This window comes from Diadema antillarum, unplaced genomic scaffold (assembly GCF_040938485.1).
Source record: "Diadema antillarum isolate AM-2024a unplaced genomic scaffold, OU_Dant_1.0 seq00000278_RagTag, whole genome shotgun sequence".
In the NCBI taxonomy this organism is placed as follows: Eukaryota; Metazoa; Echinodermata; class Echinoidea; order Diadematoida; family Diadematidae; genus Diadema; species Diadema antillarum.
Window position 1 is genome coordinate 498,740 of NW_027271309.1, and position 17,286 is coordinate 516,025.

Sequence of the window (17,286 nt, forward strand, 5' to 3'; positions counted from 1 at the left end):
GGATGAATAGGAGAGCATGTATCTAGGGATTTAAGGACTTTAACTTGACTTTGACCCATTCATACATTTAGGCATTGAGTAATTTTCAAGGTACAGGTGTGGAGAAAAAGTGCAATTTCTGAATTGAATAGTAAATTGTTACCATTCTCATCTGGCCCTTGACCCTAAAATTCATAAGATAATCACTTTCAGGTAGAACATGCATAATATGTACTAAGTTTCAAGATAACTTGAGCCACTTCCGAGATATGGAGGAAAAAGTTAGTTCAGCACTTTCACTTGATCTTTGACCTTTTGACCTTTGAGGCGAAAAAAGAAGAAAAAATTTCCAGAGAATTTCTATTAGGTTACACATGCATACACCAAGTGTAAAAAAAATAATAACCCTGCTGTCATTGCATAAATATGAGGGAAATAATAAAATTTTGAAGTGTTGCACTTGACCTTTGACCCCTGACCTTTGACCCCATGAACCCTACATTCTCTAGATAATCACTTCCAGTCAGTACATGTATATACTATGTTCCATGAAGATACCTTGAACAATTTTCCAAGGTACGGAGAAAAAAAAGAAGTTTTAATATTTTACTTGACCTTTTGACCTTTGACCTTTGACCTCATGACCCAAACTTTCACCAGAGAATCTTAATTGGGTAATACATGTATACACTAAGTTTCAAGAAAATATCTTCAGGCATTCAATAGATATGGTGGAAATAGTGAAATTTTACGTATTTGACCCTGACCTTTTGACTTTTGACCTTTGACCTCATGACCAAAACTTTCACCAGAGAATCTTGATTGGGTAATACATGTATACACTAAGTTTCAAGAAAATATGTTCAGGCATTCAATAGATATGGTGGAAATAGTGAAATTTTATGTATTTGACCTTGACCTTTTGACCTTTGACCTTGAGCATGTGCACCCAAAAGTTGATAGGCACAACTTCACCCCCTAATACACATACATGCCAAGTTTCATTAGGATACCTCAACAGGTTTTGATAGTTACCTTGTCCACAAAATTCATTACGGACGGACGGAAGGACGGACGGACGGACAACCCGAAAACATAATGCCTCCGGCACCACTTCGTGGCGGAGGCATAAAAACTCGCTGTAACGTTGCTTAGGCCTAACATTAAGCCTATTCACTGGTTAGATCTTAAGTTACTGTCGTACTAGGTGCTATAGAATTAAACTCTTTATTTTTTGTATAGGCCTACTAAACTCTTAATTAGTATCTATTGACGAACTAGCTCTACGTAGGCCCACGCACGTCAGAAATCACTGGTTTCCTCGCATATGGGTTCTTTGGCAAGATATGCATTGCACACAGACGCAGTTCCATTTACTCGGTTACTTGCCCTTGCTGGCGATGGCATGACTGGCGGGCGGGCCGAGGCGCCGGGCGCGCAGGCTGGGATTGGGACTGCTGTCTAGGGTGTTTGCATGCAGCAGTCGCGTAAGCAATGCGTGCCGATCGTGAATTTCATGCAGGGAAAAGACCATAATTACATGAAAGAAACGCAACTTAATGTCAGAGAAAGTGAGCAGTTAATACACAAACATTTGTGACAAGACCCCAGCTAGACTAGGAAAGTGTGACAGTCATCTTTCTTCTGTAAATTGCCTTACAACTGAGTCCACCTAGACTGTCTCTACTTAAAGTTAATATTTTATCACCTATAAAGAAGTTATCATGGATTTGGAGCGGTTGAGAAAACTTATATGTTGATTTGGGAGGAAGTTAAAGTTTTTTCCGACTCTGGGTCTCTTGATAAAACAGACTTGAAGTTGATTTGGAAGTTAATCATTGATTAAGTGGACTTAGAGTTGATTTGAGAGGTTAATCATAGATTATTAAGCAAATAATCAACGTTGGTGAAGGTGATGGGACAAACTATCACTTCCGAGGCGATCTGGATGTAGCTATCTTTCCGAAGCGCAGCTGAGGAAAGATAGCGTATACATTCAGATCGCCGAGGAAGTGATAGTTTGTCTCATTGCCTGAAACTGAAAGTTGATTATTTGCTTTATATTTCACATCTAGGGTCCTAGAAATTCCCATTTTATTCCACATCTGAAACCGTTTTAGGTGCCTTTAGGTATCCTTAGGGCTTATGCTACGTGTGCGCGTAGATGACAAAACAATGAAGTTGCTGCGCGCACCGCGCGGCTTCGAAGTGAAAGTGCGTTGCACTGTGTACTATCAAGTGACCTAGGTCACATGATAGTCCACAGTGCAACGCACTTTTATTTCGCGCGTACTCATCTTGCGTTAGGACTGTGTGGACTGTGTGGAGATCAGCGAAACAAAAGGGACAATCAACATAGAGTGTAACGAACTTTTCTTCTCAGGTGATGTGATGGGCAAAACTACACTTCATCACGTGATCAGCTCTGGACCAATCATATTGCAACATTCTTAGTATGTGGAATATAACTTGACTTAACGTTAAATTTATCTTTTGATAACACGGGGCACTGGTCAACACACACACTGACCTCTCTGAACTCATCATCAATCCTCCTCTGCTCCTGGGCCTCCTTCTCTGCCTTCCTCCGATGCTCCTTCTCCACCTTCTCGTAGTGCTTCCAGAAGGCCATCATTTCACGGGTGAGGCGACGGGCCCGGTAGGGGGTCTCCTTGCACTGCCTTTGGGACTGGATGGCTGTGCGCCGCAGCTCCTTTTGGCATGCCTGCGCCAGCTTCCGGCAGTTGGTCAGGATGTTGTTGTGCACCGAGGCCCGGTGTTTGTGAGCCTAGAATGTGATGTGATGTCAAGAGATAGTGATATACCTTGTATAGTGAGCTTGCCACAAAAATTCTCACAATGCTACAAAGTACCGCAGTATAGTGGATTCAGCACTGGATTTGCAATCCGAAGGGCTGGGGTTCATCTTGGACAAGATGATTTGCCTACAATATCCCTCTTGACCCAGGTGAGTGAAAATGGGTACCTAGCAATGCAGGGGTAATAATAATGACAGGGTTCTCTTGGAGAGCAGCATTAACACTGAAGAGGCTCCCCTGGGAAAATAAGACTACTGTATACTATTATCACTATTATTACTGCACTACACACGACTGGTTACACTGAAGTCCATGAGGGTTTCTTCCCTTTTCTTCTTTCTTTTTTTAGCTCAAGCACATGTTAGGAGGATTGTTATCCTGTATCTCAAGGACTTTAGTTTGGATGATCCTCTCATATCCATAGCATGCTGAGAGCCAGAAAAATACATTAAAGCCAAAACAAAGTTCTGGTACGCCTGCAAAAGTTGTCAAATTTCGCTCCCAAATGTGAACGTATGCCTAAGAAATGTGCGAAATAACGCTGTAGTAACAAGATATTCGATGGGTAACGACGAAAATGCGAAATATTAACCAAAAAGGTTCAGTCTCAGAACTTACCCGATTGGGGTCAGGCTAAACTCGGACTAAGGGACAACTCGGCCTCGCTTTGACGGCAGGACGAGTTGCCCCTCTAGATTATACAGTGTTGTACTATGGGAGCGGCCGGTATAGCGCTTTGCGTTCTGGTTACACGGTCCAAGTTGATACAACGCGCACATCAAAAAAACCCTTTGGCGCGCATGCAAAATTAGTGTGCGCCTATGAACAAAGAATTTTTATCTAAAAACAATCAAAGACGCTTGATAAACAACAACAACAACTTCAAAGACAGTGCGTCTCAGCAACTCAGGTGATGTGCGTAATACGCTTGAGGACCGCGCGCTGTCCATTTGTTTTGTACAGGATTAGCGTGCACTTTCCTGTCTGTTCAGTTAAACCTCGTTCGGCATACAGTAGAATATGGCGATCACGAACTGCATGTAAATTGTCTGACATAGGGCCGAGGTTTCCCCTTCTGGAATAAAAGTCGGTTTACCGACTCTTATTTTTGATCTCAAAATACTCCAAAACGACTCATCATCCCGGCAAATCGCATCAGCCAGGTAAGTTTCTTTGTAGACTCTTTCAATATATTGCAAGCAAATACGAAATGGTGCCAGACGGGTTCTCAAACCCTTACCAAAACTATGTTTTCACTTTAAGTCTCGTCTTTGACATCATTTATGATATCTGGTTGGAGCTGTAAGTTTGAGATAGGTCCTCCTCCGGGTCCTAACACTGATCCACACACTCTCTGGAAATCAACTGAAGTAAGAATTTGAGGTACTACATCTCACTTGGGTTAATACTCATCATCACCAGATCCCATAATTCGGATAGTGTGTAGCGTTTTATGGAGCAAGAGATTAAAACTTTGTGTTAAGTCATTGTCACAGCACTCCACCAAATCTGTATTGGCTACCTTCATAATCTTTACAGGTTGATTGCCTAAAGATATTAAAAGACAGCAATCTCTATACCACTGGCCAACCAACAGGACATTCACCTTCAACCTCTGACCCCAAGTTGTTCTCATATGAAAAGTACTCCTCCTACTGCCCTGCTTCACTCACCTTGGGAATATCTCTCTTGGCAATGGCCAGCCATATTCGCTTCCTGCGCACATCAATGTCTTTGATGGAGGTGAACTTTCGGTTTGCGTCCTGAAACACAGCTACTGAGCCATCATAGTCTGAGACAGACTCCTGCATCATCTGTACAGAATAACACACAAACAAACACCATCACTCATCTACGATCTTAGCATTTGTTGTCTTCAAACGTAGCAAAGCAAGGAATAAGACACCTATCCATACACAAAATAACAATCCCAAAACCTTTTCAATCATCTATTTTACTATACAAGTCAGTAAGGTCTGTGATCCAGTATCAAAATAACTTGAACAAAAGAATCACAAATACATATGTATGACATAACAGTATGTTCTGCATATGTGTAACTGCATTCTTTATTAACAAGTACCAAATATCAAAGCACTGGATCATGTCACAATGACGCTTATAACAGTATTGAGTAAAATAATCACACACACAAAAAAAATACTCATTAGTGGCTGCCTGATATCAAATTTGAATGATAATAAATTCCCAAGAATCACTCTACTTGAAAGATATCATGGAAATCAGAGCAACATATCAGCAAAGATTTGAGATAAATCAAACAAGTATTGGGAGCATTACAACCTTGGGACATCACTGAGTTATTCAATATAGCATCCTCCAGAGACCTTAAATTACTGTGTGGTAATGAGTACTTCTTATTCACACAACATGACATCACTTGCATACGAATCTTCCTTTACATGTATCTTAACTTACTCAAGTTAGCTTCACAATATCATCTTCCTTTGATAATTACCTGTTGCTCAACCTGCTCGTCCCTCAGTATTTTCCTCTCCTTCTCTCTTTTGAGTTTTTCTGAGATGGTAAATGAGAAAACAAATCATATTAAAGGTGACAATTTTTATTTTGCCCACAGACACAGACTAATTTGGCAGTTCCCTATAACTGGAATGACGATGAAAATGGGACACTGAAGTAGTCAGGCCAGTTAATCAGAATTACATTTCGACAGCCCTGATTTTATCCCTTTGAAGACTAGTCCCGAGTATACTCGGACAGGTGTGTATGGGAAAGGCGTGTTCAGTTCCTCATCAACGGGTTACGGACATCCATTTAAGATGAATTTTGTATGTGTGTATGTGTCTGGCAATGTATACCCAGTCATATGTGTCAAATATCATTTAATAGTATCAATATATACATACCCAGTGACAGAGAACACTTAACTTCTGCATGCACTGCTTTTATTCTTCTTTTTAAATCATTCTGATCTTTGTTTCTTGCCATAAACTCAGAGATGAGACAAAGTCTGACTATTTGAATGAAATCTCACCTTTAAGCTTGCTGCTACTGCCACCACTGCTCGAAGTTTTCTTGGTTTTCTTTGGTCCAAGAATGGTTCTCTGGTGATCCAGGAACTTGTCGTAATTAGACAGAAGTCCTGCACTATAGTACTGATATTGTTGGAGCTGCATATGATGAAATCATAGTAAAAGGTCATCAGATATTGACATTTGTAGAACGAGAGACACAATCATACCCTCAGCATTCTAGCTCAAATCCACTGAGCGTGCTCAGCAACATCAGCGCAGAGACTTGTTATGAGTTAGTACAGAGATGCAACATAGTCTTGTACTTTGTAAGTTAATGCTGCTGGTATTTCTGGCACTCGGATCATGAAAGAATAACACCACAGTAAGTCTTTGAAACAGATTCTTCTGTTTTAATAATCTTAAAATATGACACACAAAAATTTACAACAACTAACACTTTACTCATGCTATCTCAAATATCAGAACCCCTTTGTTTAATTCAATATACAACATTTTCACAACAATTTTGAAATAATCGGGACATTTCCTACTCAAAATGATCAACAGTACAACATAAGTATTGGAAAAGCAGATCCTACGGTACACACATCAAAATAAAAGGACAGCAAATAACCTACGGCCCGCTGCTGCTGAAAAGAACAACAACGGGGCTTTAATGGTTACTGATTGATTGTATTCCTGCAGAGCTATACAGAGATGCCACAGGGAGATCCCTAAATTTCCTGATATCCAAATGCAAGAGAGTGTAGCTACTGAAGGGTGGGGGCATGTCAAAAATTTGCTACAGACACAGTGAGATTACACAGCGCATGACCCTCGGTTCACACACAAGTGGATTGTACATGGACAAAGTATGAGCACCTGACAAACTGCATGCACCCACGGACAGAAAAAAGGAATTAATGTATATTCCCCCATTTTCTGCATATTTCCAGAGAAGTGGAAAAGATGCAATTTTTCCCTTGTGGGGGAGATTTCCAGAAACATTGCAACTTTTCTGAGAAAAAAATAGGACAGAAAAATGAAGCTTCTCTGGCCCTAGAAAAATAGATTCTTGTGATGGTACATCATTTACAGCATTCAACAAATATTTAATCTAATTTCACAGGTATCATACAACACTTTTACTTACTTCACTTTCTATGTAAAACTGGTTCTTGCACTGTCGCCGATATTTGTGAAGCCTCAGCATTTCCCGGAGATCATCTTTAGAGAGAGGCTTGTCCTCTTCTTCCTCATCGTCTTCGGGATCGGAAGAATCACTGAGCAAGATGGCCTGTAGGGAAAATTTTGATAGTTTCTCTCAATGATACTCACATACCTTGGAGTAAAGGAGCCACATCACAGACTATTCATGTGCAGATGTATACAAGATATCTAAAAGGTTTAATTTTACATTACCGGTAATCAAGAAGGCTATTTATAGGCAGTTACACTCACAGTCCTTTTAATACAGCTAAATGGAGCACTCATCTAGATAAATTGTGTTTGTTTGTTTTGTTTTGTTTTGTTTTTTTTTTGGGGGGGGATTAAACCAAATAATAGTTTCACTTTGCCCTCAGAGTAATTGAACACAAATTGATACATGAATTAATTTCATTGAGAACATTCAAAAGTATGAGTGAAAAAAATCCTGCCACTAAATACAACATATGGAGTGATTCACATTGAAAAATAGAACCCTCAACAGTATTTACATTCACAGCAAAAGACTGTTATTGCACACAAGTAAATCTTGATATATTCAATAACATCAAGCCTAGAAAAAAAAAAAAAATATATATATATATATATACAACAGAATAGTGCACTCTTAGTTTCAGGATTAGAAACACAAACAAACAAAGAAAAAAGAAATTTACATCTCAATATAAACATAATATCAGTATGATGATTTGTGCCAACATGGGGCATGCCCATTATGAATTTTATAATTGGGGGGGGGGAAATCTATTTATATCTACGATAAAATTCTTACCTTTAACCACCTCCGGTTCTTCTTTACTTTTCCGAAATTGAAGAACTTCCTCTTATCAGCTCTCCGCTCTGCAGGAGGAAGCAAAATAGCATGTTCTAAGCCACAATTGCTAATGCCATAGAACAACAAATAGCCAACTATGCTTCCTGGATGGATGTGCAAGCCACCCTATATCTTAATCATAAGTATGCTGGACTTTAAAGGACATCACTCAAATATGAATTACAGTATTGAAAACTCCCTTTCTTTACATCAAAATGAGATTGAGGAACAAGCAAGGCTTCTTCAAATCTTCTCCGTGAAGGACATTTGAGCAAGCAAACAATAATGTTTCTTCACAGTTAGGTGACTATGCCTCTGTAATAAACTCTCTCATGGAGTTTTCCTATCTGGGAATTGGAAAATCACATGGAGAGCACAGAACTCCGTCAAGTAGCTCGTTTCCACACATACACACATGCTGAAAATCTACCAGTTTCCCAATAAAGAAGCCTTTGTTTACTAAGTACCTGATCAGCTTCTTGCATCCTGTGCGGCGCCTGGAGCAGAACATGCGCTTTCGTGCGAGTATGCAAACCTCAGGTATGCACAGCTTGAACTTCCAAGTTCATTGACCCTCCTTGCCAAAAGATTTTTAAAAATCCTTCAGAAATTCATGAAAATTTCTGAATCACCACCAAAATTTAATTATCTGTTCCTTGTGTCATTATCAACATTTTCTGCAAGTTTCACTTAAATCCATTCACAACTTTTAGAGTTATTTTGCACACAGACAAAAAAGCAAACCAATGCCGGCAAAAACATAACCTCCTTGGCGGAGGTAATTATTTCCTCTCATTCAAGATAATCATCTCATTATCTCCTCAAGCAATTTTGACTTACACACTAGAATCAACACCATGTTTACATCCATCCGAGGCAGAATTTTTCTCTGACTTGGCCAATTTTTTGGACTTGTACAGTAGAAGGTTGACTTAGGCGAGGTTGACTGCAGTTTGAAAATTGGCAGTTACTTTCCACTCTGGCATGAGATCGCCTTTCACACCTACCAGCTTTTGCAACTGTTCCTCCGTTGACAAGGTCGTGATCGGGATTAGCATCTACAGCCAGTGACTCTTGTTCTGCACTTGGCTCAAGTTGAGATTTGGGCACAAACTCTCTACCAATCTCTTCAAATTCTTGGTTTGTATCTTCTTTGCTTTCTTCCCTGCAAATATAAATGGTGTGGGGGGGGGGATGAAAGTCACAGAGTTCATTAATGTTCTGCCATTTCTTTTTTCTTCTCCAAGGATGGATGGAGTGAGACTTAGTTACCATTTCAAAAACAAAAGCAAAAACATAAACATGCACATTTCATCAAAAGTATTATAAACAGAATTTCGAGGGAATATGAGAATATTGACCCATATCTGAGAACTGCATGCAAAACTGAATATTTACTGTTTGTCTTTAATTACCTGATTTCTAAAATGAACAAACTGATTATCACTGGCAACTTCGCTATCTACAGTGTATTGTTAGGAATGAATACCATCCATAAGACGGACCAGAGTACGGACCTCGCACTAGTTGATGATTTATTTTCTTTTTTACCACTTGCGGTGTAGAAGTGTACAAATGCATCAAAATCTCCAAAGACCTGAAGAGTGACAACAGCAACAAAAATGAATACACAAATAGACATGCTATCACTTTAAAAAGCCCTCAGGTACTCACAGTAAGGGTTGTTCCATATACTTGTCCACAAAGTCCAAGAACTGGTTGAGGCGAACAGCCTGCTCAAGACGCTGGATATGGATGGGCTTCGCTAGTGGGACGCCCCCAATAGGGCCGTCGGGCGGAATTGGCTCCACTGCTGCAGACCCGGTTGATGTGTTTTCTTCACTCATTCTGAGCAAGCCATGACATCACACCTGATCACACAGGTCAGACTGCAATCAAAAGTTGGTAACCAGTCAAGAACATCTTATACTGAACTACGCAGTAAGTAATACAAAACTGATATTACTATAATTGTATCCATGTTTTGTTGAAGCTTTTGTGATTCAAAATTCCTTAAAAGATTCCGTACTTATGTAAGCGTTATGCATATTACTTTGCATTACTTTATATGGAAATAAAATCATTTGAATTTGAAAGTACTGTAAAAGTGGATATTTTCGCGCAACTAATTTTTTGCTCTCAGCGCGGTAAGAAGAGTTTCGCGTGTTTTTAATTCCACGGTATCAAGACATCAACTACAGGAACATATGGCAAGCAAAAATATTCGTGTGCTTTTACTTTCGCGCTAGTTTCTGATTGCACGAAATGCGCGAAAATTTCCACTTTTACAGTATATTTGCAGTTACACATGGAAGAGACAGCTTCATGTGAACTCCTTGCTGTTTGCAATGCATGGAATCATCACTGTCACATCTACAGCTCCTAAACAAGTATAATCAATATTGATACCAATGACTTTGTATTCTGGCATATTTCATCAGGTTTCTTGGAATATATTGTGAGGTAGTGTAATCAGAACTGGACTGGGTGTAAGATATTCAGTTCTTATTCTAGTGAAAAAGATTCACATGAGGCTAGTTTAAACAGCAAAGTCCACTTATCAGCAGCAAAGGTTTTGATAAGATCTGTCTGCATTAGACAACATACAATCGTAGAAACATGGGTAAGGATATGGCTTGGGGGAAGAGGACAAGACAGAATACATCTATCACGATGACATTCTGGATAATGGTTAACCCGTTAGAAACGAGTCCCGAGTATACTCGGGCAGGTGTCTATATGGGAAATGCGTGTTGTAGCAAAATCAGTCCGTCCTCAACAGGTTAACTCAATGCACTGCAGAAGGTTTGTCACTGATTTAACACAAGCAGCGAATACACACGTACTTGTACATGTACACCAATATGTACTGCTTGCAAGTTATGAATGAAATTTGAGAAGTTCACAGAGATCGTGCACTGTACATTTAAAAGTGTAATATAGACCTGACCTGCCAACCCCAACGACCTGCAGGGAATTCATTGTTCCCAAATTCTTTGCATAACTAGAGCACTCGCAATCGAGCACATGTATCCCCAGAACCCGTCTCCCATACCCCATCTGGATTACTTTTTAGGCCAGAATATTATATAATATGGCAACTGTCGCAGGATACAATAAAATCCGACGAGAAATGAGGCTAGTATATATAGCACATACAAGGAATATGACATGTCATCCTATAAAAGTTTGAACAATGAGAGCGCTGGCAATGAAAACTTTTGTTACCTAGAATAACTCCCAATAAACCTCCATATATTAAACAAGTTTGAATAAAATCTGACAAGAAATGTGGCTTATAGAGCATACACAAGAAATGTGACATGGCCTCCAAGTCGGAACACTGAGGGCGCCGTCACCACAAACTGTTGTGTCCTTCATGTAGAATGACCACCCATACACCTGAGTAAAATTCAGTAACAATCAAGTTATTGCCTAAATAAGCATGCATTTTTGCAAATTTTGACATGATCAGGGTGACCTTTGACCCTGTAAAAGGTGTAACAGTGAGGGCAGCATTATCAATAGGTGTAGGTGTATAGATTTGACTAAGATACATTTACATACCAAATTTGAAAAAAATCGGTCAAGAAACAAGGCCAGCGTCGCACACACAAGCAGACCGTGTTAAATTTACCTTTTTCATGTACAAAGACGGAACAAGCGAGGGCGCCACCATCAAAAACAATAGAGGCATTTTCATTTCACTATAATGCACCTTTTTGCCAAATTTGAAGAAAATCTGATAAGAAACGTGGCTGATAGAGCACACACAAGAAATGTGCATTGGCATCCAAGTCGGAACACTGAGGGCATTGTCACCACAAACTGTTGTGTCCTTCATGTAGAATGACCCCCCATACATCTCCTTAGCAAGTCTGAATTAAATCCATTGAGTAACAATCAAGTTATTGCAAAAATAAGCACTTCTGCAAATTTTGACATGATCAGGGTGACCTTTGACCCTGTAAAAGGTGGAACAATGAGGGCAGCATTATCAATACGTATAGGTGTATAGATTTGACTACGATACATTTACATACCAAATTTGAAAAAAATCGGTCAAGATACAAGGCCAGCATCGCACACACAAGCAAACCCTTTTAAATTTACCTTTTCATGTATAAGACAGAACAAGCGAGGGCGCCATCACCAAAAACAATAGGCTTCTTTGTCTTACCATAATACACCTTCATGCCAAATTTGAAGATGATCGATGAAGAACTGTAGCCAGTAGAGCGCTCACAAGAAAATCTCTGCGGCGGACGCGGCACAACAAGGCCAAATCCATAGTATCCTCCGAACTCTGTTCGGGGGATACAATTAGCAGTGACAATAACATACCAACATTACAAATGTTTTGACCCTCTAATTAACCCCCCAGGAACCTACTTGTACTTGAAAGAACACGTCTTGAAAATGTTTTTCAAGGGGGTGGGGGCAGGGGTGGCAATGAGATATCTTTGTTCAGTACTGGTATACTTTGACGTTGAAAATTCCAAACATCGCACAGCTTCGATATTCTATCTGTGGTATTTTTTACTTGCTTCCAATGATAAGAGTTTCAGAATTCATACTGATTGGGATATGGAATAAGAATGTTTTCAAAATTTATAACAAATCACAATGAGCAAGGATGATGTGATAGCAGCTCCATCATAATAATGTACATGAGTGTGGGCTCCAAGGAGCAGAACAAAAGGGGAAAGCATGCAGAAATTCTACACAGGTGACCTTGATAAGCAAGCGATACTGTAATAGAATTGCATTGCTACATTTCTGAAATATGAGAGCCTCCTACTCATGCATTCTCATGAGCCCCACACCCACACACATGCATTTTTATGGTGAAACTGCTACCTTGTTCAGTGTAATTTGTTTCGGGTTTTCAGAGTATTGGTTTCTCTGCTCAAGGACCACAGCAATTAATTCCATAAATCTAAAAATGGAGCTGTTGATTTATGTACTAAATGATAAGACATTATGAAAAATCGCCTGGACTCCCTTTTAAGGTCTAAATTCAGAGAAATCGCTGTGATGGTGAAACTCACCATAAGAAATACATTCGTTTGATTGTTTAAACATAACAATTTCTTATCTCATATTCTACAAGACAAATAGTAATTTTTCCCAAACATATCTGGCAGAGCGCAGATTCTGCACACTTGTGGCAGACTGCACTTTGCCTATGGTCTTGACCGTCTCTGTGCCCAAGTTGGGTGCTTGTAAGTTACCTCAAATCTAGGGATGGTACTAAGTACCTGCGCAATACCTGACACCTAATACCATATACCGATTTTTATGAAAAAGCCACTTTCATAATGTGGAAAACAAGTGAAATTTTAGCATTTTCACTTGACCTTTGACCCCATGGCCCAAAACTTTCCCTACAGTACATAATCACTGTGCGGTAATATATAAAAGCTTAACTACACTGTATACATTTATGTACAAGTGTATTCATTCAGTCATTTCCAAGGTAAGGAGAATATACTGTGAAAGTGGAAATTTTCGCGGCGTTGAAATTTTCGCGCTAACCTGAAACTAACGCGAAAATAAAAGCACGCGAATAATTTTGCTTGCCATATGTTCCAGTAGTTGATGTCTTGATTACGCGGAATCAAAAACGTGCAAAACTCTTCTTACCCCCGCCGAGCGCGAAAAATTAGTCGCGCGAAAATATCCACTTTTACAGTACTGGTAGTGTAATTTCAGTATAAAATATTAGCTTTATATCTTAAGCATGGTCCTTCCTCCAGAACAGAGAAGTGAGTGTGCCGAATCAAATAATTTGGAATAACAGATATATTTTGTTTCATGGGAAGTCTATGTTTTATACACACATCCTAGAAAAAGGTTTTTTGAAAGTGATGGACATGTTATTTTCTTCGTCAAGGTTATCACCCTTTCCTCAAACCCCTTGGTATCCTCCTTTTAATTTAGGTTAAGGGTACGAGGATTGAATTACATAACGCAACATCAAAGCATATATGTACAGTTAAACTCGCCTAAGTCGACATCGCATATGTCGAATAATCGCGCAAGTCGATGATTTTAAAAAGTCCCGATTTTTCCCCATTGACTTACGTGTATTAATTCACTCACAAGTCGAATTTTGTAAGTCGAATGCTCGCCTAAGTCGATGAAATTCCAAGAACACTTTCACGAAAAAACCATTAAATTCACTGTGTCTAAGTCGAATAAGATTTTATTGTGCAGTAAATCGCTGTCAAAATCACGAGACGCCAGTTTTTGTTTACATAAGACCTAGCCCGACCAGACAGGTGACAAAAAAAAAAAATGATCTAAAGTATCAAAATTCAAAGCGATCGCATGCGATTGTTGAACTCTCTTCGTGTTTGGAAGTCCGCTGGTACAGCCCTGTCGCGCTACTACATGTACGTACAGCCACTGGGCTGTGTATAGTTGTGCGTACAGCGACTGGGCTGTGTATGTTTGCAGTCTGCGCTGTGCAGTGGAGTGGTATGGATGAAGCTGCTGAGTTTTCAAAGCGGAAAGTAGGGGGAAAATTACGGGCACGGGTAAATCAGAATTACACCTCTACACGCATTTCAAGCCACGGTATGGTAAACTGGAATCAATCACTGCTCAAATATCGTTCATATTCACTTCCCCCAGGTTTAACAAGGGTGTAAAGTAATCGGACCTGTGCCAATACTAATGCACTGTCCATGCAAAGTTAGCCGCGGCCCTGCCGTGCGACCCGTGCTGCGGCACACCTCTCCAGCTCTCGGCTCCAGAGAAGACAACATACATGTACATTTATACATAATGTACGTGTGGTGTAACTGTAAGTCAATTTTTTTTTCGACTTACGCACAAGTCGAAAATCGCCTAAGTCGATGTGTTTTGCTCAGTCCCGAGAAGATCGACTTATGCGAGTTTAACTGTTATTGATTTCCTGGAAAATCTAGTGTTTTTGATCGTTTGATGCTACATGTGTATGTATGGTACTGGATTTGAAGATGTACAAATTTTTTCGTATTGCCTGCTAGTTTGACAACTGATACAAAATTAAGAACAATGCAATACAAGATAATGAATAATTTGATTCTCATTAATTCATGGCTTGTTTGAATATAATGGAAAAAGATGACTCAAGAAAATCCTCATTAGTAATACAGGTACCGGTAATCATTGTTTACACATAATTGCCCATTCACTCGATTTACATGCTTTTCAATGGGAAAACTGGCGGTTGATTAAATGAGCTTGCGCCGGTGTTAAAAAATGTCACTTGTGTTTGTTGCTGAGAATTCTGTGCGTATGGTACGAGTCAACAATCTGAGCCCCGGATATGAATCTGCAGTATTTTCTTCGAGTGGAATGAAATTAAGATCAAACTGATGGATATTTTCTGAGATAAAAGGTATTTATTCAAAAAGATGGCTAGAAAAAATCAACAGCTTGTTGGAAAAATGCATTCACGTGCGCTTTGTATTGTCAATGGAGGGTGGAGGGGGGGGGGGGGGGTCGGTTTCAATGTACAGTAAGTCTCTCACTAATCATCAACCACCTATTTTTAGATCGACCACCCTCGTGCAATGGCTTTCTCGCGTATAGAACCAAAAATACGCGTGGGATGGGGCGCAATATGCTGGAACATTCGAACATGATTACAAATCAAGAAAAATTAGGGGGATAGGTCTACACGTAAATAACCTGAGGAAACAGGAGGAAAAAGAATTGAAGAAAATCCTCATTAGTAATAGACGTAATTATTGTTAACACTTGCTTATTCACTGGATTTACATGCTTTTCAATGGTAAAACGGGCGGTCGATTAAAATAATGAGCTTGCGCCGGTGAACAGTGAAAAATGTCACTTGTGTTTGTCGCCGAGAACTCCAAGCGTACGGTAGGACTAGGAGTCAACAATCTGAGCCCGGGATATGAATCTGCGGTATTTTCTGTCTCGAGTGGAATGAAATTAAGGTGAAAATGAGGGATATTTTCTAAGATCGGGCCTACAAGGTATTCATTCAAAAAGTGGTCGATGAGTGGTAGGTCCAACTATAAAATACAGGGCAACCGAGTGCAGAAAAAATAACACCCCACGCATTCAAAGCCGCCATCTAAAGCACGTACCATAGTTATGGGTAAACTCAGCATAGCGGGTAAACTTGGCCCCCAGCGCGAGGTTACAACTACCTAGTGTCTATAATGCGCGCACTGGGGGCCGAGTTTACTCGCTATGCCGAGTTTACCCATAACTACGGTACCTCAGATCGCATTTTCAGAGCGCTAAGCTTTTGTGAATCTGGAGTATTTTCTCCACATGCAAGTCAAATTTCAGGCAAATTGTGAGATTTTTCACATTTTTACTGATCGAAAAACAATAACATTAGTCTAGTAGGTGGTCGATGTGTTGGACACCCAACCATACCGGACTCCGGAGGTGGTAGTTCTTTATGCCTGCTTGTCAGTGTAACGTTAGATCTAACATTAGAATTCAAAGAATGATATGGATGCTACACAGTTGTTGATAATACTAGATAAAGGAGCCTCAACTCATAGCAGTATGATCAGTTCTCGAGGATTCAGAGTCACTGGTAGCTGGGTCCAGTGCATGCAGAGGGCTGTGTATGGTCTGTGACTGTACTGCACTGACTGTGGACAACGTGGTCTGAGTAAAACCCTTGTTTGGCCTTGTGCCCTTGCTTGTGCCACTGCCACTACAGTATAAACCAGTTGTGGGTTGTACACACGAAAACTAGTGACAGTGTTAGGCCGTATAGCACAGACATCACATAGTCTGAGATCCCACTCCCAGGGACCAAATAAATACTTTGTCAAAAAGCTATCTACGTCTGTGATGTCATTGCCAACTCATGAGCATCATTGCCCATCAAAGAATTTGAGACATTATTGTCTATTCGGATCTCAAGTCATGGTACAGAATAGCACAACTCAGTCAGAATCAGATGGTCTCTCGAGATTCAATCAAAACATGTCTCACAACTGAGACATTAACCAAATCATTGTATTGAAAGAACGTTCAGACATCTTGTTACGTCCGGACTTACCCTTCCCAAAAATTCTCACTCCCCTCCGGCGTGGTAAGAATATCATACACTAGATATTTCAACGTGCAGGGCAACATCAGCTTCCGACGATAGGCGAGAAGCAAGATGGCGAGAGAGACCAATCCAACAGCCATACAACGTTACACAGACAAGCCATAGCCGCCACGAGTGTAGCAGGCATAACTGCACTTCGGATCGCCCTTTTCTGTACAACGCAGGGGGTATCCGCCATAAGCGAATCCGCAGTTTCGGTTATCTTCGGCGACACTTTCGGCCATTCGGAAGGCTCAGCTTTGAACGGATGATAGGTAGACGGAGACCAGAAACCTTTCAAAAGTAATCTTTGGTTTTGTGAAATCTCGCTGATCACTTGCGTAATATTAGTTACTAAAGGCTCCATCATTA

General features: G+C 40.1%; 1 protein-coding gene across 1 annotated transcript in view; it reads right to left on the reverse strand.

Annotated features, from left to right (window-relative positions):
• The window catches only part of LOC139729977 (chromatin-remodeling ATPase INO80-like), a 141,344-nt gene extending 124,269 nt beyond the window's left edge, over positions 1–17,075 (reverse strand). The window contains exons 1-9 of the mRNA XM_071640893.1: positions 16,882–17,075; positions 9,510–9,724; positions 8,843–9,000; positions 7,794–7,861; positions 6,948–7,091; positions 5,815–5,950; positions 5,278–5,336; positions 4,472–4,612; positions 2,510–2,767 (exon numbers count right to left, since the gene is read on the reverse strand). Coding sequence (XP_071496994.1) covers positions 2,510–2,767; positions 4,472–4,612; positions 5,278–5,336; positions 5,815–5,950; positions 6,948–7,091; positions 7,794–7,861; positions 8,843–9,000; positions 9,510–9,682 — 1,137 coding nt within the window. The 5' untranslated portion in view covers positions 9,683–9,724; positions 16,882–17,075. The remainder of the gene's footprint in view (positions 1–2,509; positions 2,768–4,471; positions 4,613–5,277; positions 5,337–5,814; positions 5,951–6,947; positions 7,092–7,793; positions 7,862–8,842; positions 9,001–9,509; positions 9,725–16,881) is intronic.
• Between the last annotated feature and the right edge of the window lie 211 nt (positions 17,076–17,286).